Source organism: Columba livia, chromosome 2 (genome assembly GCF_036013475.1).
Source record: "Columba livia isolate bColLiv1 breed racing homer chromosome 2, bColLiv1.pat.W.v2, whole genome shotgun sequence".
NCBI classification, from domain to species: domain Eukaryota; kingdom Metazoa; phylum Chordata; class Aves; order Columbiformes; family Columbidae; genus Columba; species Columba livia.
The window spans coordinates 46,459,158-46,486,386 of NC_088603.1; the positions used below are offsets into that span (position 1 = coordinate 46,459,158).

At 38.0% G+C, this 27,229-nt stretch overlaps 1 protein-coding gene across 4 annotated transcripts in view; it reads right to left on the bottom strand.

The window, feature by feature from the left end:
* CPNE4 (copine 4) overlaps positions 1-27,229 on the bottom strand; it is a 283,195-nt gene that overhangs the window by 188,112 nt on the left and 67,854 nt on the right. For all 4 annotated transcript variants that reach the window (XM_065051707.1, XM_065051708.1, XM_065051709.1 and 1 more), the window contains exon 2: positions 13,614-13,801. In XM_065051707.1, the coding sequence (XP_064907779.1) occupies positions 13,614-13,793 (180 nt within the window). In that variant the 5' untranslated portion in view covers positions 13,794-13,801. The remainder of the gene's footprint in view (positions 1-13,613; positions 13,802-27,229) is intronic.

The following is a 27,229-nucleotide window of genomic DNA, read 5'->3' on the forward strand; positions in this document are numbered from 1 at the left end:
CAAACAACTGCTTTTGGAACAAACTAATCCATCATAAACATCTCTTTTTAGTGCTATGTGAGACACACCAGCCTTCCTTTGTATTTCATGTAGTAACAGAAACCACTGGCACCAAGCTGACTTCTGAATGACACACACAGTGTACAGCTCAGCAGTTTATCAACCAGTTCTGCATATATGTTATCAGACTGCATCCTTTTCAGCTTTTTCCTCCCTACATCTGCAATGAAAGGAAAAGGCAGGCAGATGGTCAGTAAATTACGTATTCTTGCTAAAAAGATCCCCAGGAGTAGCCAAATTATACAACAGTACGCAAGAGATACCAGGATAAAAGTGTGTGCTCTTTAAATAGACTGACCTCCAACTCCAGCTGAAATCAGCAGAAAAAGCAGAACGATACAATGAAGAGGAAGAAAAAAATAATTAGCCCATATCTGCTGTGTTCCAGTTAAAGGGATAAGAGCACACGGCTGCTTTGAAAGAGAATACACAGATGGAAAGAGGCATACCATGACGATGTAAACTCTATGAACTCTATCATTGGGCCAGAATTTTATTTAAAAATATTCCCAACTGATACAATTAAAATATATTCAAAAATATGGAATTCCTTGGTTTCAAAGTTTATTACAGATGTATGTATTTCTTGGTGTTCTTAGTATTACCCTTCCAAAAATAACACTGCTGATGCCCAGCTTAGCAGAGAATACATACAGCTCTTCTATGTTATAAAGAAAAACTTCAAACTTTTGAATGGCTCCTTAAAGTGCAATAAAGATTCCTTTCATTCTTTAACTGTGCGAATTAGAAAGGTTTCCATCATAAAAGCTCAGAGACAAAAATACTATCTAGTTGAAAAAGCTAAACTGTGTTATTTTCCATTAAAACTGCAACTTGTGACCACCTTCTTTCCCACAGAAAGCAGGGGCATCTGAAGGTCAGGACATGGCCACTTTAAAACATGACAACATTAGATTGATCCTGAGAAAGAAATTCTATAGAAAACAATCAAAACCCAAGCATATAAGCCCTGCAAGTACTTTATTTTTGGTACCAGTACTGCAATTTGATGTTGAGCAGCGAATCCACAACCAACCAAAACCTAGGCAAAAATCTCTAAAAATTAAAAACCAACATTACATATAAGTTGAACTGAAAAATAACACTTTTGTGAGGAATCAGAGTTGTATGTCAAATTTTAATCTTTAAGACTCACTCTTTACCACAGGATTAGTTAGGATCCACAGCTGCCAATATTATTAGAAAATCTCAATACACCCCCAGTCAAAAATTGAAGATATAGATATAAATAAGGAAAATTTGGCTGTAACATTTTGGACATGACTTCATCACGGAGCTAATAGGCTAAACATGAGAGAAGATCAAGTAAGTCCCACCATCCTAAGGAACAAAGAAGTGATACTTCTTACAAAATACACTAATAGCTTCTTTATTAAGAGAAAGAATAAGATCAATGCAAAGATGGTTAAGGAACCACTTTGGGATGCATATAGAAGAACCAAGGTAGCAAGCAGGCAAACTCAGGGCCTTGAACAAAATTAAACACACACTGCACTGTAAACAGATTGAAACATCACAACATAATTGACAATATAAAGGCAATAACTCCAAATAGACACACAAAGTCACAGGAATTTATACTGTATATTCCAGTGCAGAATAAGAAAGACACATCCATGGCAGCTGGCATGCCCAATATAAGCAGGAGAAGTGGAAATACGGTTTTAAAACTGCAAATGTCACGGTCAGTAAAAACAGACCCTGCAGCCACATGAAATCCAAAGGGCAGCCAGGGGAGTATGGCTACTGAAACCAGTCCAGTTCACATGGCAGCGACACAGCAGAAGCTTTTACATTTACACAAGTCACAAGGCTACAGCACACTAATCAGCCCTTAAATAGCATTTAAAGTTAAATACAACAAGGTACAGTGATCATCACAATGTTTCCCTGAAGAAGCATATGGAAGTGATATAATGCACTTGGTTCTACACCAACAGCACATCTGAGCTGGCAGATGCAATAATAAGGTAATGAGTTCTTCCAAACATTTGAAAAGGAACAGCCTCAAACCTCATATTTTTCCCCACAGTTAAGTATATAATGATAAACTTGGATTACCGCAAGGTCTAGTTTTCTGCTTCAAAACCACAACATCCTGGGTTGGTGGCGTGGAATAAAACCAGAGCATCTCACAAAATGATGAGGTTTAACTCATATAGTTGTAGTTAATATTTTATGATAAATTGCAAACTAAATTAAAATTCAACTGGATCAACAATACACTTCGGGTCTTCGAACACAGAAATTATTGATAGGGAGCTACAGCAATGATTCCACTTCCAATGACTTACATGCTCTTCTAGAGGAGACTGTTTAAACCACGAACTGGCTTATCACCTATTTTTGGTTTGCCTTCTTTAAGTGTGACATTTTGAGCAAAAACCAGGTAAATTTGTCAAGCCAGATCACCTAATCAACCTACACTCAAATACTACAGATTTTGTACAGACTGTCCATAGTGCCCTGAAACTCTTAGCAAGTAAGGACCTTTGTAGAACCAAGATTGGTAAAATGATTTTGCATTGGTATCAGCAGCGGTGTTGTGGTGGTGGTAGGTGCCACTCCAAGCCTTCTGTCAGGAATAGGGGATTTTTTCACCTCTGATGCTTTACTCTTGTAAGACAGTTTCTTGGTGGTTTACACATGCCACTGTCTGGGATCTTCTTTTGGAGAACACAAAAGGTAGTAAAAGAAACAAAAGGAGATATCTTTATTCTGATATTCTCCTGAGACATAATCTTAGTTTCCAAATAAAAAGTGTGAAACACCTAAAGCAAAGCTGCAGCAAAAGCGCAAGAGAAACACTTCAGTCAGTGAAGTGGTCTGCAGGCTATGACCAAATAGGCAAAAAATCCCATTTTGGGGACAAGTAAGAACCAAAAGAGAGAGAAACCTACTTTTCATGAAGCAGACACTGCTTTTTTTAAATGAAAAAAATCAAGATGAGAGGGGGTAATTTACATAGAAATACACTCTGGCTTTGGGTTCTATCGTGTACATACTCTGTGCAGCCACCAGCATCACATACAAGATGAATATAAAAAAAAATACATATAAGAAATATTAATGCACACCTATGCAGATAATTGATGCAATGTAGCTCTGCTTGAATTTCAGGGGGTTATATGCAAAATTGTAAAGTCTTCTAGGGGAGGGGAAAAAAAAATCAATTTGTTCCATTTTTTAAAAATACAAAAATTGAAGGGCACGAATGAAAATATTTTTTAACAGATAAGGTCAGCATATCTACATGGAAATGTAATTTGGACACTTCAGTTCTCAGATTTCATGGAGTCTATACTCTCATCTGATTACAGCAGAACTAATGCAATATATTTTTAGGCTACTACCAAACATGAGGGAAAATATAAAACAACAGTCCCAGTGGAATTGTTTTTACTTTCCCTGGCATAAACTTAAACTCCATCAATTCATACCAACAGCACGTTATCTTGTCATTAAGCTGGTTTGGTTTAAAACCAGTGTATGGAATTGGTATTTCTAGTCAATCAATATTTGAATAGAAGACTTTTCAAAAAACATTCATGGTAATTGTCTGCTTTTCTAAATCAGTTATTCTCAGAATTTCATAACTGCTCTTTCCCTTCAGGTAACAATTCATATTAGGCCCTGACATCTGTTCCAGTAAAAGCAGAAGAGGTTGCTGACAATATCCCAGTTCCATCCTGATGTTTTAGAGTAAGACTTAGTGAACTGAATCAACCAATCAAATTATCTACTTACAAAAAAGTTCCAAAGATTCCTGTTTACTGTAGGTTTATCACAATCTGTCAGACTACTAAAGTCAAGTCAAGCTTAAAATCTGTCCTGGAGAAGTGTGAAGTTTGTTTACCTGTAATAAATAGCTCAGGAGAGGCAAACATATCACTGAGCTAATCTGAAGTGTGCATCTGCTTGCCCATGATAAAAGCAGACTTAAACTCTTCATCTAAGTTTAAAATATTACATATCTGACAGATAGATAATCAAATTACAGAGAAAGAGGGCAAAAGGATCAGAAGTGGGTTTTTTTTGAACATTGGGCTGCTGATAGCAGTATGGCAACTCCTTCCATGCAGAACACAGAACTGTGGCATTTTTCCTTTTGGTTGATGCTGAAGAACACTCAAAGCAGGTACATTAATGCTAAAAGTACTGATAATGCATCTCCCCTACTTCACAGATTGGGGCTGCCTGTCTGCAAAGTTCTCCCTATGGCTGTCCAGCCACATGACCCACTGGTATTCTGTGCTACTTATTCAACAGGAATCAAAACTTCTTTTGTTTCCTCTCTCTTTGTCGTTTTTTGGTTTTGTTTGGTTTCCTTCATTTGCTGAATGCCACTCTTCCGGGGATCCATATCAGCAAAAACCTAGTAAAGTATTGCATGAGAAAACACGACTCAGCTTTTATTTTACAATCTGTGTTTTAATTCCTGAGTGAAAGGGAAATACGGAGAGAAAGCAAGCTCTTTAAGCTTATCTTTTATGCCTGTCAATTCTTTTATCTTGATCTGCAAAGGAATCACAGCTGAAGGTTTCTCACTACATTCTCAGTTCAGGTTACCTTGCCTCTGCCTCACAGGGACATGTGAAAACAAGCATCCCTCTCCCCCTCAGGTGCCTTTATCTGATGAGGCAGATTCTGTTTAAAGCTGCCCTTATCTGCTTATATACAGAAAAGCTCAAGTGTCCATTTTTGTGCAAACAGAGATTACTTCTACAGATTTTAGAGAAAGGCTGATTTCGTTCTGCAGTAGAAGAAACTGATGATATTTGCAAGACCCTAGATCTATTCCTGATCCTATATGAAGAGTACTAATAATACATACCATACACTGGTATTCAGTCCTACAGGTATGACAGACAACTTCATATGTATTCTATAAACATATAAATTACCAAGTCAGTTACCCAGTCTTGATGAAGAAATGAGAATAATGTAAACCCTTCCTTTTCCTTATATCTTCCTTAGATAATTTTGAAAACATTTTGAGTGGTTTGTTTGGCTTTTTAAACCTCCTTATACAACTAAACTACAAGGCTTGACCTGGTGTAAAAAGTAAATAACAGAAAACTCTTGTTTTATGAGAAAATGACTGAGAATTCTGTTTAAGAGTCACAGCTTCTATGAGAAAAAGTTACGAAAAGTTAGTGAAGCATGAATTGAGAACCATCAAATATACAGCATAGCTACAGGCCGTATCTGCAATCACATCTTAGGATCATTAAAATACTGAGAAAAGCATGATAATAATGAATATGTATTAGCAATTGGGGGAGAAGGAATAATTCAAGTGCTCTGTTTCTGAGGCAAAAAGAGCTTGTAAGTCATACACTTTGTCAGTCTAATTATTTTGACCAAATGGGATAAATAATAAATACGAACTCCTCCCAGTTGCTTGACATTTCATGTTGGCAATCAAATTACTCAGCGGCTAAGACGAAAGCAAACTTTTCAGGCAGCTTAAAATCATTCAAGACATTTGTACCAGTAACAATACAAAACTGTTTGCAAAGGCATAAAGAAATTTGACAACTGAGCACCAAATCCACTTGTCTCCTTCACAGGTACTAATGGGAAGATACGTGCATAGTGCTGCTTGCAAAGCCACGGAAGTGCCCTAATTAAAGATGGCAGTTAGAGCACGTTATACAGAAATTGTTCATAAGAAAAAGAATTCTTCAATTATTTCCACAATTGCTGATCCACTGGACAGTGAAACAGAATGTAAACAAGTACAGGTCATCCATATTTTCATCTAAGCTAGTACAGTATTAAACTCATATTTAAGCAGGTAACTATTTCCTACCATGTAAAAATGACGTCATGATCCCTCACATCTTTGGTTCTTTCATCTTCATGGCTCTCCCAGAGGCAGATTTGGAAACTGGTCCCAACAGCAGATCTTTCCAATAGATGATGGTCCACGCCACAGCATGAGGGAAAGACCATGTAGGTTTTACCACCTCTAGACAAGTGCTCCCTCCTTACTTCCAAAGACTATACTTGTTTTTATTCATTTATGCACGCTATGAGAAAAAACTCTTCACTTTGCCACGGCATGAAGACGGAGGACCTGAAGAGATGTAGTTGAACAGATCCAGGCAGATGCCAGCCTCCTGCTGCTGCTGTGGCAGGGGATCCCACAGCTCTGGTGGAGAGGAAGCAGCCAGCCCAAACAGGACCACTCTTACTAAGAAAACAGATTTCTACAATGCAAGTTTTCTCTTTCTCTCCTTTGTGCATGCATCCCATTTCACAAACTGCACTACAGAGGCAGAAATTGCTGTTTGAGCTAGTGGAACACTATGATAGTTTATATATATATATTGACTCAATGTGACAGTATTTGACTTCAGTTGAGACAATCTGTCTGATTCAAATGAGTTCAAGTTTAAAGACTAGTTGATTTAAAAAGACGGGGTGGGGGGAAAGCACTGTGGCTGTGTCGAAATGCTGAGAGAAGGAGGAGGCTCAAGAGAAAGCAGCAGTGATGTATGAGATAAAAGGAAAAGAGAGTTATTATAAAATAGATTCAAAATAAATAGTCACTTATTACTACCTGGGGTGTAAAAAGAAAAGTCTCATCAAAACCTAATGATGTTCATGTTTCTGAACTAGGCACAGGAGGAAAAAATTCCCAGTACCAGCTTCTAATCAAGTATTTGCTGACACAAAAGATTTACAGCCTTTAGTTTTCAGACTCTGGACTTTGCATAAGTAGTTAGAAAAGAACTGAGAGAAGAAGAGAGTTGTCTTTCTTTTTAAAAAGAAGAGTAATACAAAACATAATTCCAAGTTTTGAGTTTATGCATATGTTTGTAAAAATGTACTAGGTGCACCAGAATACAATATTATGAAAGATGTTCTATAGGATATGGAGAAAACTTCATAGTAGGTTCCCTTCATGTGCATAACTTTTCTTTTTCTTGAAAGAGTTAATGACAAGAGCTCTTGAACAAGCAAACCTTCGGAACAAAGGTTGTCTCCAAAATATTAAGGCTTGAAAAGTAAAATACCCAATTAGATTAATTCAGGCCAAGAATGGACGAAGATAAAATATTCCATTAGCCTGCAAACTGACCCCGCAGCTTCCAGTGGTGTCTGAAAAAGATGAGCTGTCTTTGTCATTCATGCTATGCAGAAGGACTTCAGGGAAATTTACAACCAGCAGAAAGCAGAAGCTAAAAGCAAATCTTGGCAGGAACAGAGGTTCCCACATAGTCTTGAGGAAAGAAGCATTCATTAGCATCAACATGCACTTAATGAAAAAAAAAAAAAAGAAGAAAGAAAAGTACGATATTGAATTATGAGGATACAATAGGTTACAAAGGCTTATACACAGGCACATTGCCACGGTGTAAATAAAATCACAGCTTTCTGTTTGACAAGTCAGAGCAAGAGGGGTCTTATTGCACCTGAAAAACTCAAGCATTACCTTCTAGGAATACTCTTTGTGAAATGAATGCAGCAGGACTTCTCCCTTTTCTTCTTAGGTCCAAAGGTCAGTAATCAACACTTGAGCTAACAGATCGTCACGTGCAGGGCACAGATCTGCACACAAGACTAAGTGCTCTCAAGACTCTAGAGATCTGGGGCCAATCAACTAGACTGGCACCTCCAACTCAGGGATGGCATGGCCTTGGCCACACGTTGCCTTAATTAAAAAGAAATCTCATTGCCTTTCTTTTCTGATGAAGGTCTGGATCATTTCAATTAGGCTCAGTTCTTCCCCAAGGACTTTAATCAAACTAGATTTGCATGAATCCAAAGGTATGTACAATAAAAATAGTTTTTCATTAAAGACTTTGTCCTAAGCTTTGACCAGAGAAAATGCAGGTAGCATTGCCAGTTATAAGCCCTGTTCTACATCCAGAAAAGAACACCCCCCCAAATCTGCAAACAGATCAGGTGTTTCTTCCCAATGAGAAGAGCTAATTTCATAATAGTTATTCAGTGAAAGCACCTCCCTGCCAACAAATTGTGCATAATCTGATACAAACACCTCATTGGAACTTTGTAATGCCCTTTTCTTGTCAGAGAAAAACCTTCGTAAGATGGTATGCTTATCTCACTCTTATTAAACTTAATTTTATGCAGGGTATTTTTTCACCAAGTTGAAATCTTAGAGTCAAATCAAAAAAAGAATATCTAGAATCTGCTCTGGCATTAACTATTATTAAAATAAATTCAAAAAAGCCATGAAACATCCAATAAACCAGCCCACTGTGAAGCCTTGCAGCTCTTTAAAGCAGAGAATAAATCCCAAATCACTGCCTGAAAATCTCTATGGGAATATAGCAATATCTTTTGGCACTGCATCTCTAAAACATTCTCAAATAAAGGTAGTTCAAATAACGATCTAAACTAACCCATGTTCCTTGATGGTTAGATATGCTCAGTCTTCAAAATATAGGACATAATGGTTGCCTTCGTATATGGTCACAGATAAGTCAGAAGACTAAAATCCCAAATGGCATTGAGAAAATGAAGAGGGATTTTCACAGTAGCTCCTCCAATACAGGAACAAGGGACTTAAAACAAATCAGCAAGTGTCAAGCTCAAAAAATAAAAGTAATATTACTTTATTCAACCACCACTTAAGCTGTAGAACCCTTATGTCCCAGGATATCATGACATTTTATTTCTTAAATACAAAAATTTTATAATTATTTGAAGAAATTTATGGAAGTTATTCTACCAACATATTTTAACTACAAAGACACACACTCTTGTTTAAGAATTCCATGAACTGCAAATTGCTGAGGGCTGGCAGAGCAAACTGGAAAGACACTTTTATATTTCCCTGATCTCACACTTCTTCACTCTCACCAACTAACAGATGCAAAACAGGATTAGAAAAGCCTTGAGCCAGACTGGGTACAGCTGCTGGTGATGGTAGTTCTTGTTTCTGATCATTAAACTCCCAGTTCCATCCAAATGTTTCATCTATTACTCTGTTAATCTACATGAACTGAAAAAGATGTATTTATTTGGGTTTCTTTGTATATGTCTATATGTTTGGGGGGGGCGTTGCTTTTGTTTTGGGTTGTTTTTTGTGTGTGTGTTTTGGTTTGTTTTATTTGTTTTGTCTTTTTTGTTTGTTTGGGTTTTTTGTCGTTGTTTGCGGTTCACGTTTCTTGTTTGTGGTGGAGTTTTTTTGTTTTGTTTGTTTGTTTGTTTGTTTTTCTCCTCTCCCCCCTTCACAGTGCTTTTGTAGCTATTTTGGAACAGTTTGGTAGAGTCATGGAACATGTCAACCACAGACTCCCCTATCTCATGGCTTGTTGGCTTCTGCGGTGGGCTGTAACAGCCACAGATGGATAACATGAGAGAGACTTTGGGGTATCTATGGAAACAAGTAGCTAAGGTCTGCCTCAAGGTCTTCTCTTCAGATCCTTCTCCCATGCTAGGAAGGTGCAGGGGATCTGCCCCACTCTTCAATATGCAGAGGAGCAACATGAGCAGCAGGTGCTGGGAATGGAAATGGGGAGCTGAGGAGGCAGAGGAAGGAGGGGGACACTGGAATTAATTCAAAAATTAAATAAAAGAGAGCAGGACTAAGGTGAAAAACAAACAGAGATGAAGAGCAAGACACTGCCCTTCCTATAGCTCGATTCCTAGGTAGCCTGCTTAGTAGGCACCACTGGTATTCTACACGTTAATTAATTCCATGCATTTCCAAGCTAATTGGTCTCTATTGTCTGTTTGCAGGAAGGTCTGTGTGGATGTGTGGGGTTAGTGCTCAAAGCAAAAGAAAAAAGATAACTCAGTTTTGTTTTTTAAATCATGCCAAGCTGATCCTTGAAATCAAATGTCAGGCTAAATGACCAGCGAATGCTTTTTATTTTAAAAACACCAAAATGACAAGCTGTGGGTTTGCCCTACACACTTTTATCAAAGCTCACCAAGTTTCCCCAAATTTGTGACTTCAGATAACATTTTAATGAAAAAAACTATTTCAGTAAACAAATCTATCCATGCAAAAAATGTCACCGAATTCCATCAGCATGAATTTTAGCAACTGCTCTGCAGTTACTTCAAGTTTAATAAAAACTTAGGGGGGAAAAAAGCAATAACTTCAGCTGTCTGTTCAGATCCACAAAGTAGCAGATACTTTGTGTCCTGCTGCACAAAGCTGTAAGAGCGCAGCTACAGGAACTCCTGATTTCCAAACATGGCTGCTGTCTTCCTAAGCTCCTCTTCTCTTTTCATAGTTATGGACGTGATGTTCCATCTGGCTGCATCAGGCTATATTACACCTCCTGATCTCATGTAAATCTCATATGACCAGGCACAGCTCAGCAACTGACTGGACTTTCAAAATAACAAGTACTTGCCATATGCAGATAACAATCTGTGAACAGGCCCAAACTACTTTCTTAAGAGTAAGAAGTTACTGAGAAGTTCAGTGCTCACACATCTCAGCTGAAGAATGCAGTCCTATCAGTAATTAATATTTCTTACACAAGGACATTCACACTGCAGGTGAGTAAAATAATCATTGGAGCAAAGGAATATATCATGGTGTACCTTTGCCTGATTCCACTACTGCATTCAGCCATTCACTGTCTGAAGCTTAGTCCAGTAATTAAACGCCTTGAACACAGTCAAATCAATACTGAGAAACAGCCATCAAATGATTATTTAAACAAACAATTTTAAAAATACAACATTTGGTCACCCTGTAAGTGTACCTGCCTAGAACTATGACCAGAAGAGCTAAAATTCAGCCCTGTCTCAGCAAATCAACTTTTAGTACAAAACAACAAAACACAAAACAAAACACAAAACAAAACAAAACACAAAACAAAACACAAAACAAAACAAAACACAAAACACAAAACACAAAACACAAAACACAAAACACAAAACACAAAACACAAAACACAAAACACAAAACACAAAACACAAAACACAAAACACAAAACACAAAACACAAAACACAAAACACAAAACACAAAACACAAAACACAACACCATCCCCAAACACCACCAACCAGAAAAGTAATCACATTAAAAAAAAAAAAACACAACAACTTAAACCCCATATATGCCATTTCCAATCTCTGGAAACAGCACCTACCCACTCTACAGCAGCGTGGTTATTTTCATTTTATATTTATATGGATGGGTGGCATAATTTACACAAACACATATGCATATACAGTACTGCAGAACTGAAAAAAAAAATCTCCCTGGGTTGACATGTTTTATCAAAATGTTCCCAGAAACAAATATGCACACATTTGTCACTTTCTGAGATTTTCTGCTCTGATCTGTAGAGTGAATCCATCACATTCTAGCATCTCTAATAGCATACACAATGCAATTCCATCGACTTAACCCACCAGCTCCAGCTGCATCTGGCCCAGTAGTGGCTGGGCAGCCAGTCCTCAGTACCTTCCACACATTTTAAAGACGCCTATCTGCAAGAGCACAACCTGCGTTTCAGGTACCTTCAGCCCAGCTGCTTCCAGTTCATAAATCCTCCACACAACCAGAATATGTGATCAGCATGCATGTTTCAGTAACACTGGATTTTGCTACAGTCTGTTTGGAGACATCCATCCTACAGAGGGTTTAAGGTATCTGGAAATTCAAGACAAATTTGTGAACTCACTAAATCCATAGATGCAAAACTCTTAAGTTCCACTCCTCTTCAGGCTGTCATTTAGGGATTTCTATGTTGAATATACTCAACTTCACTGGTAACTAGTTGTTTGTTTTTCTTAAGTTATTAGTCTGTCTGCTGTCTCAGGTCTTGCTGGATCATTGACTGTCATCAGCAGAAGATTCTTCCAGCCAATTACATCTTCAGCTATACCCGAGTGACTCTGCTCAATTTAACTCAGCAATTGGAACTTAATTAAAAATTCTGCTGAGAATACGTGGGCTAGAATAGGAAAAGGTTCAGCATGTCAGAGCTGTATTAGCTCCACAGCACTGATAGGAGCATAAACTAATAAAAACTTTTTGTTTGTACTAAAATTACTACCCTGGACTTTCATTAGACAGTAGGAACAACTGACGTAAGATGAGAATCGTATCAGTGAGCATATCTGTTCTGCAAGAATTACTCTATTCAGACAATCACTTTCTAAATTAAAAACCACATCAAATAAAGGGAATCTCCACTACAACATCAGAATATGTATAATTCAGAGCTACTTACCCCTCTCATAACTGGCCACAGACAAACTATGTGAAATGCACTCTAAGTTATCCAGAGAACTGAAATAGCTGAAAAGATTTCAGTCTGTTCTCTCCAAACAGGGACGTTTCACTTAGTTTGACCTTTAATTTCTGTTGTTTGAGTGCTTACACAGAGTGCAGCTAAATGTTCCTTTCTATGTGGCTAGCTAGAATTACCCTTTTTTTCACTAACTACTATATCGCCTTAAATTTCAATTACATGAAAATACTGATCTTTTAGCACTAGAATGATCACGGGAATTTTATTTCTATTTGTAGTGTGGTTTTCTACCAGGGACCTATCTAATGGTTCCACAGTAGCAAACTAAGAAAACAGTAAGACTACTGCCAAAAAACCTTAGGTGTCCTATGCTGGTGCTGACCCTGCACTGGAAAAATTTCAGAGGTCCATAGGTTAAAACCACACAGCTGGAATAACTAGAAGACGACCCCCTACATCTGACAGACTTGGCTGAAAATGCTAAATTAAAAAACCTAGCAAATTTAGGGTTTTGCTTTTTGCATATGCTCACAGCTATTATTATTTTTATCTTCTGATAGATACCACAGTCTTCTTTTGAATGCTAAAACTGTTGCAAAGAGAGGGGTGAATACTGACTGAAAATAGGAACTGAATTGAACACATTCCCTACACTCAAGTGTAATCTTTAAGTAAAATAACTACCAAGATTTCATTTAAAATATTCCATTCTAATGTTCTTTATTTACAATTTGCATATCTCTAAGATTTCCTGTTTCCATTTATCAATCAAATGGTTTCTAAGATTAGGTAAAATAACCTGAAGTGAGATTTTAATCAAATATGCAATCTACAATACGACACAAATTGATAAGGCAAAGGCATTAGTTTAAGTTACTAACTTTAACTGTGAATCCAAATGTAATGCTCAACATTTGCAAATCAAGCTACTCTATCACCAAATTCCTTGCCAACTAGTAATAAATACTCCTCTCTTTCACAGCATTTTTCTTCTTTAGATTGGAAAGCATGATGATCACTATCATTATCTCTGCTATTATATAGCTTTTATGAAACAAGAGGGCCTAAAGGGAAAAGTTTTATGAAGCTTCATTCTTTAATCATCATCATTTTTAATCTAGACTCCAAAGAGAAGTTCAAAGTATCATTAAGAGTCTGATTCAAAGTGTGTTAGAGTTAATGGAAAATCTCCTTTCACTCTTACAAGATTATGCCACAGCTTTCAAATTGCTTCTTCTCTTTATTGTTCTCGCTATTTGAATTTTGCCACGGTTTTTCTATGTCATCCTAAGGCATCAGAGGAATCATTTTTATTTTATTAAAGACTCACCTCAAACCACTGGCCATGCGACTGCATTTTAAGGATGACACAAGGATCTGGTTTGGAGAGCGCATCCCTATCTGATATGCCTTTGCATGCAACTCGCAGCTCCACTTTAGTCAGGCATGGGCTGTTAAAAATTCCCAGGGTATTGGCTGCTGATTCATAGATGTTGCTCATCTTCTGCATTCCTTTATCTGAAAGAGAGAAAAGGTCTGTTAAGAGCAGTGTACACACAGTCTACTCCTTCCTTCTATGAGGAAGCCAACACAATGTTCTGCTAGCCAATAGGACCATATCACAAAATCCAGAACAAGACGGGAAAAAATAAAATCAAATTAATACCTATGGAAGAAAGACATACATCATCCTGCATGTTTGGAAATAAATCAACTTCAGAATGAAACTTTCCACCATGCCCCGGAACTCAGGGGGTGAACTGTGACCTCAACTTTCAGCTGTGTTCCTGCTTATAGAGCCACATTTCCCCAGGCCAAAGGATAGACAGGATGGTAATTCTGAATTTCTCCTGATAATACCTTATTCCAGTAACAAGGATAAATTAAATTTGTTCAGCACTTCTTCAATCTGCCTTTATTTCTCCATACTCCAATCCAACAGCATGCACTTCATCTTACACATACTCACTGTGTAAATGCCATAGACGGCCCCTTTCATATCAACCTTGAATTCCAAAATGCATTTCACTCTCCACACTTACTACAGCAGATTACCTCCTCCCATTTCTAAGCAAGTAGTCAAGATTGATGGTCTAAGCAGAAGGGCAGGATATTTACGCTGGCAAATCTTGTTATACAGTGTCTGCTCTTTTGGGTCAAAAATCACAGTTACATGAACACAGAAGGCTGAAATAGTGGAAACCTCTAGCCCTTACTTCATTATAAACACCACCAATCTTGCAACTCAAGCCTTTGCTCTCAACAGAAGCAACAAAAATCCATTTTTAACACAGAGCTTAGCAAAAAAAGCACTATATGATCATTTTTTCCTCAATAAAGAATATAGGAACACTTTAATTTGCTCGCTTTTTCTGAGCTTCATAGTCTGACCCCTAAAAATCTGTCTCCTAATTTAAGGATTGGTGCTTTCACCCCCCTTACCCTCTCTATGAGAGCTGCAAATAATTAATTTCACACTTTTAGAGGGCAGATTTATTTTACTAGATTATCAACAGGTCTCTTGTGGTCTGCTTCAAACTTCTTCACTGTCTCTTCCACAAAACCCTGTTCTCAGAGATTAATGAGTTTTGAGAACTGTTTTGATAAAAATTAAATTTTGGCAATTTAGAAAGGAAGTGAAGTTTTCTCTCACCAGTTCTGAGAAGTTAAAAAGAAAAACAAACCCCACGAATATCAGAATATCCAGTTTTTACATGAATTATACAGGCAAAAGTAGAAAGGCATTTCTAAATTCAGAGTAAGATTTGGCAATGTGCTGTGGATCTCTAATGCATACAGGTAAACTTCAGGAAAAACTGAATGATCAGGAAAAAACCACGACCAGGAAAAAAAAAACAAAACTAAAGAAAATATGGGATGGTAACAATATCAGGCTGTTATAAAACCCAAAGAGCATATTCACCTTCTACACAATGTATTCCTACTAGTTTCTCATACATTTTTAGCTAAGACTCTGGACACTGCAAATAGACCAGCGCCTCTCGAAATCTTTTACAGGGTGGAGAGCAACATCATGTGATGGATCAGTTTACATCAGTGATGGCAAGATCACAGTCCTAACTTTAAAGCAATGGCAAGCAGGGGGAACTGGGCTCCAGCCTAGTCAGAACTATTCTGATAAAATTATAACTTGAGAAGCAATCATCCACATGCAAGTGGGACCTGATAACTGGTACCTCAACTATGCATCACAATAAGTGTCTGAGAAAAGTGCTACCAAAAGCGATGATTCAAAACAATGTTTGGGAGACTGGTTTCCTTCTTTCTGTTACTTTTTTTTTTTTTCCTGAAAAGACAACAGATTAAGGTAGTGGTAACTTTGACAAAACCACTCAAGGATTTTATTTGGCTAAAAATAACAGAGAAAATTATAAGTATTTATATTTATTTTGCTACCAATCATCACTAATATATCGCTGATATATGATGTCAGGTTCCTAAATTTCCATCAACTGGGATTACAAAAAGACTGTTAGAAACTGAGGCAGGGGGAGGGACTGTGGTCTAATTATTCATCATTTTATAATCCCGTCTCTTTCAGAAAGCTGCTCAACAAGCTCATCCCACACATACACGAGACATTTTTACATGCTGCCCTTTCCAAATTGAAATCCATTGGAAAATTGGGTTATTTCTGTCTCATGCACATCTTACATCACTAATGAAATGTCATCCTTTGTGCAGAAATAGGTTGGTGATTTAATTAAACCGGATGATTTCAACACTAAAGAGAAGGGGGAAAAGTAGAAGAGTGAGGGGGAGAGATGCATTTTTCTTCCTCCCACAATAATTATACACTGTTTTTTTAGAACAGCGGGTAAGTATAAAATTATATTTCTTTTTAGAACTACAACCATCACTTCAGCTTTTACAAGTTCTAAATTTATCAATGGAAAAGATCAAGCCACAGTCTTATTCTTTTGTCCCATTATATTATTCTTTCAATATAAGCAACAGCTTGGGCTGTTGTACTGAAGTCATGTTACCAGGAAGCTGGGTGCCTGGAAATTAGATTTTGAACCTACCAAAAATGGCTAAAAAAAGTATTATTTTGCGCAAACATAGACAAGTAAGATTGCATAAGAAGTTTTTTTTTCTCAATTAATTACGTAGATTATTGATGTAGGAATAAATTGTTCATTTTTCTTTGCTTCAAAGTCTTCTTTTTCACGTCATTAGAACCTCATTATTCCTTCAATGTCCACACGGCAATAATATTCACTGATTAAGAGCTGTATCCATGAGAGGGAAGCAATAGCGTAGATATTGAAGTGAACTAAGTGATAAGTCACATACTAGTGAAGTTTCCAGTTCCTTGCTGCATGCATTCTCTTTCATTTCCTCTGGAAAACAAGAAAACAGCTCCTCATTACACGCTTCTCACGCAAGCTCATCAGCCAGCGCTAGACTGCACAGAACGATGAGGCAAGACCAGGGCTTATGGTTTCACCTCTCCATGGTGAAAGGGCAAGGAAGAAGACAGTACCAACTGGAAAAACCAGGACACTGTGCTGAAATCTAAACACTATGTAAAAGGAAAAAAAAAGTTAAAGACCTTGATAGCACCATGTACCCTGCAGAACACAAAGTGAAGACCTTGGAAGACAGTTCAACAGTCCCACTCTCCCCAAAATATTCTACATTTGGCATACTGTGTAGCCTCATCTAAGTGTTCCTGCTCCGCCAGGTGGGTTGGACTAGATGATCTTTTGAGGTCCCTTGCAATCCCTAACATTCTGTGATTCTGTGATACTTAGAGTTGATTCAGTAGAAAATCATGTGCTCTGACATGAAGAGGTTCATGGCTTAGAAGGATCTTATTGATGTATATAAATTCCTGACAAGGGTGGGGAAATAAAGAACACAAAGCCAAATTCTTCTCAGGCAGTACCCAGTGACAGGACAAGAGGTAATCAGCACAAACTGAAATACAGAAAATTCTGATTAAAGAAGAATAAGTTTTTTAACATAAGGTTGGCTGAACACTGGAAAAAGCTGCTCAGGAAGCTTGTGGAGTCTCCATCTTTAGAGATACCCAAAACTGATATGGACATGGCCCTGAGCAACCTGCTTTAAGCAGGGGTTTAAAACAGATTATCTGCAAAGGTCCTTTCCAACCTCTGCTACTTTGTGAGCAGGTAGGATACAAATCAAATTGTAAACCTTTTAGGGTACAGATTGCCTACATGAGCTGTTGTTTTTCCTGTGCTTAGCACAGGTGGGTACTGATCTATGATTTGGGACCCTTGGCTCCAAAACCATGAAGAAAATGTGAAGACAGACATGAGCCCAGTCTTTCTGGTAACTAGTGCTATAAAGGTGCCCATGCATAGATATTTCATTAAAGCAACAGCACACAATTCCAGATGTTTGTGCCTGGCTAGATAATTGGATTACACTGAAAACCAGTATTACACATATGCCAGTCTTTCTGCTCTCAGAGGGACTGAATGGCTTAAAAATGTTTAGTCATCTCATGCCTACCAAAGTAAGAGTGTCTTTGATGTGAAATACAAACAGTACATGCCTCTCAGAGATCTAAAAACCTTGATTTCAGCTCACACAAACAATAAGATTCACCAATAAATAAATCTAAGATGTTATCTGAATTCAGTTTTCAAGTTATCTGCTCTCCTACATGCACATACACACACAAAATCTCCAAACCTTTTATACAAGTTGTGTGGGTGAAGTACGATTTGTTTTCTACAGCACCTTGCAAAGAATCAGGGAAACACGCATGTTCAGCCTCACCTTCAGTCCATGTAATAAATGAGTAGGGAATGAGAAAGATGCTGAGATTAAAGGCAGTAACCGGTATGCTCTGCATTTCAAAACAGGGCTTCTTGTTTAGAAACCCGTACTCCAGACCCAAGTCCACACAAACGGATTTGGGGGTTTCAGGTTTCCCATCACCACACATTGAGGGCTGTGTCTGAATCATCTGTTTTGCTAGCACACTGGTCATGAAATGAATATGAGCCAATAGCAAAAGTAAACAGCAAGACTCTCCTCCTGGAAAGGTAAAATATTAATATATTTACAGAATGAGCATGCAGTGGGAAATACTAATGGTAGCATCACATGAAATAAGAGCTGTGAATAAGTGCCTCCAAAAGAGGGCAAGACCTGAAAGAACTGGATGTTGTAGCACTAGCTGCTCCCTATGTATTTATATTTATAAATTATATACAGAAGAGACAGTATTCAAAACACAGGAGCAGCTGAACTCTATAGAAAGCTTCGAAGCTACAGTTTGTGGATCTTGCAGGCTTTACAATCTAAAAGAAGTAAATATGAAAACCAAGTCTACAGTTAGCAGCTTAAAATTGATAAAACTCAGACTACCAGCTTCTACTGGAAAACAGTTAGTGCTCCATGGTTTGAAAGAGATGGAAAACCACTTTTCCACGTTATTAAGAAATGTGGTCCTTGTAGCACTAGGAAAGTTCTTTCCTCTGGCTCTATTCCTGATTTATGTTACAACTCTGGCAAAATCAAAATATAAGTAGTCATGTTCATTTTGAGGTGGAAACACTAGCTTTAAGTGACAAGGAGAATCTGATCAAATAAAATGCCATTTTGAAAGTATACTAAACTTTTAATAGGATCTGATCCACAGCAGTCAGTGAGTAAATAACCCATTGATTTCAATAAAGTGGGCAGCTGAGAAATATAGTGCCCTAAGCAATCCTGTCTTCTGTCAGTGTATTTTATCATTTGGCAACATAGTAATGAAAAAAATAATCACCAGGCATAGAGGGTTCAAATGCTTCAGAACCACCTCGTGGGGCCTGACCTAAATGCCTCTAAACTTATTCATTGGCTTCAAATGTGTTTTTCTCAGGCCTTGAAGATTTTTTTATGCTTCTATCCTATCCCCCATTATGATGCTGGACAAAGTTACACAAAATACAGTAAGAGCAAGATTTATATAGAAGGATGAAATTATGTTTGGTGTTCAGGAAGAAAAGTTTTAAAAGGTTCCTCTGTTTAGTTCCCTGTTTCAAGTCTAGCAGAATGTAGGACATGATACTAACTGCGATAAGCAATTATTTTTCTTTAAGAAACTTTATGTGATCGGGACTTCCCAGTCTCATTGAATTACTCTATCAGTTGTCAGCACCAAGGGTTCCTCGGTTCTGAAAAGAAAACCTATCCATTCTCACTCAGCTGTGTGGATGGCAAATAAGCTTTGTGCAAATGACAAAATACAGGAATTCATCAGAAGGGCCTGATTCATCAAGTTGATTAAATTGATATCCCATGTGCTTAATGAGGAACTTGCTGAGACACTTGGTTGACCCAGGACTGAAGACAGGCAAGCAAGAGCCCAGGGTAATACTAGAGAAAACTGATCTATCTTTATTGCAAATGTATATCAATGATTGGGAACCAGTGATCAGCCACAGAAACTGATGTTCATTGCCTTCTATTTCCTCTGTAAAGCAGTATTTTTTTCACCACAGCATTTTCATAGCAGAGGGTTTTCTGTAACCCCTGTTACACTGTTTGACTAACCTGACTGTGAACTATTTTTTTCATTAGATCTAATCCTCGTTGCAGCTGTGACCATTGCCCCTTGGCCTTTCTCTGTGCCTCTCTGGAAACTTACTTCACATGAACAGTCAGTACTGTCTCAAAACATGGTGATTCAACAACTTATCTTTGTACACGCTCACAGACTCCTGATTATCAGCTGTATCTCTAATCACTGCACAAGACTCTTCCCATATCAGTATTAAGAAATTATTCTGGTCAACATCAACTACATTATAAGTTGCTACAGAAGTTTAAATGATCACAGCTAATACAGACAAAATGCCAGCTGTCAAAATTAATTGGAATATAAATCACTATATAATGAGAAGTCAATAGGTTAGCCAGACCCCTCCACAGTACAGTTTATACAATTAAAAATCTTGGGTTTTTCCTCCTTCCTTTTGATTCTCTGACTCATACAACAATTAATGAGGATTATTTGAAGTTACACCTACCAAAGTTTTAAAGAGCCTTTTGCAAAATGAGTAATAAACTCAGTAAGCAAAGAGGATCTGGAGTATCTACTGCAGTGCTACTGTGAACAATGAGACAGATCTGATAGTGTAAGTAATTTATTTGGACAGAAGGGGAGAAGGTTCAGAACAAGTGCCAGCAGTGTAAATGGAAATATACACACACTGACAGTTCAAAAGGACTCATTACCATAGAACCAGCTGGTTCAATTATAAGGGGAAAACGGAAAGTCACTGGAAAGAAATTGAGTTATCTACTGTGTGACAGAACACTGTACAAAAGTGTGCTATACCTATACAAATAACCCCTTTTCAGTTAATGGAGGGGAAAAGCCCACAATAACTGGAACATTGGGAGATGGTTGCATGTGTCCAATTCTGGATGTTCTGAGTAGTCCCCACTGAAGTCAGACCCACTTGACGAAATGCAAAGCACCTGTAGGAGTCAGCAACTAAAATACACATATATTCTATTACCTGCTATTAGAGGCGCAAACATAAGATTGTCCCTTGTTCCTTTACTATGTAGTTAATGGCATCAATCACCTCTTTCTTCTCAAAGGTCCCACTGTCTTCTGCTTACAACGTTGCAATATGCAGGAGAAGAGAAAACTAAAAATCATTGATACAAAAACCAAGAGACTGAACAGATAAGGGATCAAAAGAAGCTCCTTAGGGACAAATCCGGACAAGAGGGTCATCTGCTACTGGAAAGTAGTATCAATGCTTTTTAGCAGACAGCGGAGATTTTCCGCAGAATCATCCAAAGTTTGCTTTATTTACATTCTCTGGATTTGTACCAGTCACAAGGAGTCTGCCTCTCCCACAGCAAGGCTAGCTTACAGGCTTTTGTATGGAGGGTGCATCTTTTTTACTGTTTATAAAACACAGCATGGTGTCTTAATAGGATAATGGAGTATATTTCATAGGGAACAGTGTGGAAGTCAGAGAGAAAACAGACTGACTAATCTATATGCTGCCATGCCATAACAGCTAGCCCCACAGTTTTCCTCTCATCCACAACCTTGTTTCCTTAAACATGCCTGTCCAAAGTCTTCACCTAGAACGCAATAATGCCAAGCAAAACCACTAAACAATCCCGGTGTTCCAAATCATGAAATAGGCATATTTCATCTCAGAAAACATTAAAGAAAGTGGATTCTTTCTTGATTTCACTTCCCTTTGCACAGCCATTAGAACGGATGTTCTAAAGCTCTTTTGCACAACTATAAAAGTTAAAAATATATCTTAAAAGAAAATAAATGCCAACAAAGTTCAAACTGTCCAATAACATGACTCCATGAACTGAGGATTTATGAGCAGGACTGAGTAACATGAAGCCCCAGAAAAATTCAGGCTGCCAAATAAGAAAATCATTTCCCTGGTGGTTTGGCTATTGGGTCTCGGGAGTCTGCTGTATTACTGTTGAGATGATACCTGAAGCACAGGTAGCTGTAAGCACAGGGACTAGGCACTGATACGTTGAAAAGCTCAGGACCATTGAATCCACTTCAAACACGATATTGAGGACTTTCACAAAACAACTAACCTATTATATGCAAACCACGTGTGGTTTGCGAATGTAAGTGATATGTAAACACAATGAATCACAAACATGTAATTGAATCTCTTTCTCATCAACAATTTCAATGTTACTACCATGTGATATGTATTTGACTGCTTATCACTAAAAGTCATTACAATTTTCTTAGCTTTGCCATTTTAGTCTGTTGCTTGTACTAAGCGATGTATCAGTGAAATAAATGAAAAAAAGTTTATTAGTTTATTCACTGTAAGGACATGTGTCTGCTGCTTTCTTGTTTTAAAATCAGTTCTCCCAATTAGGTACTAGAGGGAAAATAAAACAGTGTTCGTCTTAACAAGAACCCCGAAGCCTTGCAATATATTTACTTATTCAAAAATCTTAAGGAACTGAGTTGAATTGATATTCCACTATACTTCAGAGAAGGATAAGCCTAGAACAAAAGCAAATAATCCCAGCACTCCAAGGTGTAGCAGTCACAATTCTGCTATCAAATAAACCCAGATGAGAGCCTTCAGAACACATTTGAGCCAAAATAACTGGTTAAATAATTAGCCAATTCTGAACAAGTAAGATTATAAGTCTACTGTGTTAATCATTGCATTATCATCTACACATACATAAAACACATTTGAAATGAGAATTACCCACTATCCACCTTGCAAAAGCACACTGCCTACCAGCTACAGGGAAATGAAGCAGCAAGATGTGTTCCTCAGTTATACTCAATTACATCAAAATATGTATATAAACACATGTAATGCTTGGAAAAGTTTATCCATTTACAGATGTAACATATTGCAAACTGCTCATTTTCCTCAACAGATGGCCATAACAGCTTTCCCTGCAGCACAAAAATGATTCTCCAAGAGGAGCTGCTTTCTGCTGCTAATCCAAAGATGGGCACATGAAGAACAGAGAGGAAGAACTTCCCATTCACCATTCAGCTCCTGCATTTGCAATGCAACCAGAAGGTACACTTACTACAAGTTGGCTCAGGGCTTCTTAGCAGTGTGAGAAAAACTGCATTGATCTACTACACAGGAATGTTCTTGGGGCCATGCTGAGCCCAAAACTGGGACAGAGCTTTAATGACGAGTTGATCTGTCAGGTAGGAAAGGAGCAGAAGAAAGGGGCTACAGATACTGCTGCATGCAGGTGCTCTCTCACTTCACAGTTGCTCTACCAACATGCTTGATCCCTTTCTCAGCAGCAACCAGAACTCCTATGGCCTCCCAGGACTCCGATATAGCAGGAGCAGTCTGACTGCCCTCAGGAGGCTGCTGGGCAATGGCTGGCTTTGCCTGCTGAATAGAGCCAGTCCTGAGGTCTGTTCCTTTGTAATGGAGGTTAAAAGACAGCAAATCAGGCTTGTACCACTGTTCAAAGAGCATAAGCCTTTCTCACCTTCTTGTCATTTACTTACTTCCTATTCTCTTTTAAAGATCTCTGATCAAATGTTTGAAGAGTCACCCATATGACTTAGGCCAACCACACATTGCCACTGTCTCAGCTAAATCAGCAAGTGATATGATCAGACCGCAGCTCCAACTGCAGGCACCAGAAAATCCTAAAGGAGAAGCAGCTCTGCCAGTGAAATTATATTTATATTGGAATTGCTCACTTCTTTCCTAGATTCATTTCTACTAACTTAGTCTGACTTTCCTCTATGGAGCTATATCCTGCTCCTTATCAGGAGCGCTTCACAACCATAGTGTTCCCATACCACAACAAACTCAATCTGCAAAGAAGCCAGTAGCTATTTTTGGTATCAAATTGATTCATAAAGTAATTGGAGCATGCTGCCAATCAAAGGTCCTATCGGCACCAAACACATTGCCATTGCTTTGCTATTCCTCTGCTGGCATTTCCATACTCCACAGGAACACTGTTCTACCAGGCTACCAAAGCTGGGTCCTCATATGCCAAGACAGAGCACAGTCTCACACCGATGCTAAACTGGACCCTGGAAGTACCACAGCTGTGTCAGCAATGCTATAGTGGAGATACTTCCCCCTGACACAGTGCAAAGCTTTGGCTTAACATCACTTTCAATAATAAACTTTGGGAATCTAAGACACCAAGAGTTTTCAAATGTTTCTCTCCCTCAGGAGTTCTGGGACAGGAGAAACATCTTTGTTGTCAACTACTAAACAGATTAGAAGCAAGATACTTTGAATGTGTTTTACAAAACTTTCTCTGACACAAGATTGTCTCTTAAGGTCTTCTAAAAGGAAACCGGGAGTATACACAGGAGTTGTGAAGTCTGCAAGTCACCATCAGTCTTTGTCAGCATATACTGACAACAAAAGCGTAAAACAATTCAGCTCTGCTAGTTATTACAGAGTTTGGAGATGGAGGGAAGGGGATCTCAGTTCCTAAATAATGCACACCAAAAAAAAATTACTCATATCATCAGTATTGATGGAAGACCTACTGCCAGCAGCCACACACAAGAACAGGGTAACAACTGTTGATCTTGGCATCACTGCCTGGTAGGAGGGTATTTAATGAAGTTTACATTAAGCAGGCAATACCTCTAAGATAAGGGCACATGCTGCACAGAGCTTCACCTGCTTTCATATGTATTTGAAGAACAAAATTATACAAAGTGCAATAAAGTAAATGAACCATCCACTGTAGCTGCTAGTTAAAATAACAGAGACAAAACAACACAAATAAGCCAGCAGTGATAGCACTCAACACAGAAGAGACACAAGAGGCTGGTATTGATGTCCCAGAAAGAAGTTTCCACTCTGCAATCCTAAGAGCTGTGGTGAGATTGTCTAAGGCATGGTGCTCTATGGACTGAAATTTTAAAGACATTCCTGGGCTTTCTCTCCAAATCTGTAAAGCTGATAATTCTCTCCTGCACCTTCCCTCTGCTGAATATGATCACTCTCCAGACAGAAATTTATTGGCTTTCTTATACTGTTTATTAAAAGACAGCTGCAAAGCACCAGGGAGATAACACAGATAAGGAATGGCAAAGCAGGGTCACCATGTTGTAACAGTGGTGGTGGAAGATTTCAGAAGAAGACAATCTTCTCCCTAAGGATAAATTACAGGAGTATAAGTGAACCACAGATGAAAGAAAACAAGCATTTCACTTGAGCATAACTTAGGTAGATGTCCAAGTTGTTGGTTTGCTTGGAATACCAAAGGAGTTGCAAGCTTTATAAGCCTAAATAAAACAGCTGTCAGCACTTCACTCAAAAGTGATGCTTAAGAGCTTTGGTAAAAATAAAGGTGTGAAGCCAAACTGCAACATCTGGTAGTGCCTGTCATCCCCTCCACACTAGCTGCACAACCTACACTTGACTAGTAAGAGCTTGTACTGTCTTGTTCTTGACCTCACTAGTAAGAGAAACAGCAAAACAAACCTGCTTAAACTCTTTGTGCTCATGAAGAGACTGATATTTCCAAAGAGCACAGAAGAGTAGAAGCCCACAGAGAAGCCTCAGTAGACAGCCCATGATGCCAAAAAGTAGTAGTGATAACTAAACTGGTTTCCAAGTATCCATGAGAGTTGCCAAAAATTAAACTAAACACAAAATTGAGAACACACTACAACCTGATCATTGCTCAGAACACAAAGCAATGTCTTCCCTGTTCAAGTATTTATATCTGGATTTTAACTTTAAAAGGATAGCCATCAGGCTCTATACCTACATATTTTAGAATTAGGAATATGCATGTTGACAGTAACCAAAATGCAACTATACTAACAGATGATATTCAAACTGGTGTTTGAATACTCCAGCTATACAAGGTATTTAATATGTACTCTGTGTTGATCCATGTCTCATCCCTGCTTTGCACTGATCTAGTGCAAACAGGTCCAATAGTCAGACAGATTTTTTGATTACTTTTAAAAAATGACGTAATCACAATGTCATAAAACTATTTGTCTAACACGTGAACATGCTTCTGCCTACGCAAGTGTAAGGGATGTTCAGATGGAAGAGATTTGAAAGGCTTTTACGAGTATGGAACCCAAGATCTTAATTTTTGTTCCTCTTAACTACCAGAAGACTTGTTTTTCATTTTTTTCTCTCGTGCCAGCAGTCTCTATAGGTAAAAATACTTGGAGAGGAAAAGAACAAACAAAAACCACACAAATAGACATTAGAGAACATGGTTTATAGCCAATGCAAGTCCTCACAATATCAAAGTCTCAGCAACAGATCTTTAAATGCTTCTGCATATGGATCTGTGATATCCATATCCAGCCCTGGATATGTATGGAAAGATGTAATAAAAGTTCTAAAACATTCTGAAAAAGTATGGCCTTTCAAAAGCATCTTGCTGTTTTACTCATAACCACTGTCTGCCAATTACAAACATTATAGCAATTCAAATCTGACCCGGTGAATTGTGTATGACATTCTTTATGTTCTGGAGCCAAAATGCAAATTTTACCTGTAATTTCTGCCCTCTACAAAAACTGGGTTATACAATAACCCGGCGCTTGACTGCTGTTGCACTAAGTCTGTAATAAGATGGAATACACAGTCATATCATTTAGTGTTCTAAATTGCTTTAACTTTGGAATAAATACATCAACAAAGACTGAGTGGGATATTAAGTCAGACTAATACATGAAAGTAAGATGTTAATTTGCTGATGTTGCATGAAAATTATTTCTGTATTTCACTGAAGAATTCTTCAAATGATTCACTTGTGTAATATGTTATTAAATGGAGCACATAAAAAGAGACATCTTAAACATTAATTTAATTGAAGGTAGAAATAGCGTGGACAAAGATTTAATACTTACTGGAGGAAAACTCCAATTATTCTCATGAGAATTTTAGCATAAGCTAGAAAGCCTGGTATGAGAGTGCATTTCCTACCTGAATTACCCTCTGATCTGGCTTTTAATTTTCCCCTTTTCAGGAACATGGGCATTTTGTAAAATGTTAAGAAAACTGTTTCAGTCAAGGGTTACTGCAGCATTTCTTATTTAGCTACTACTTCAGATACGAAGTTTCAGCTTTCTTTTTCCATTCCTCCTCTTTTTTCCGCCTCTGAACAGCTATGTTCTTTCCATCTATGGTAAGTAATCTATGACCACCTTTTCACCTCAGGCATCTGCCAAGATGATGCTTCCCAGTGAGACAGGTTGCCTAAGAAAATATCTCAGAGTAGTATGAATATACCTACATCACATTAGACAGTAATACCACAAAGGAGCTCTTTAATTCTCAGTCACTGATGCTTCAACATCTGACAAGATAAAGTATTGCTAAAGTCAAATTGCACTAGGTCTGTTTGAGAAGAGCAATTTAGGTTGAAAGGAACCTCTAGGGGGTCTCTATTCCAACCCCTAGGCTCCAAGCAGTTGCAGTCCGGGTAAGTTCTGAG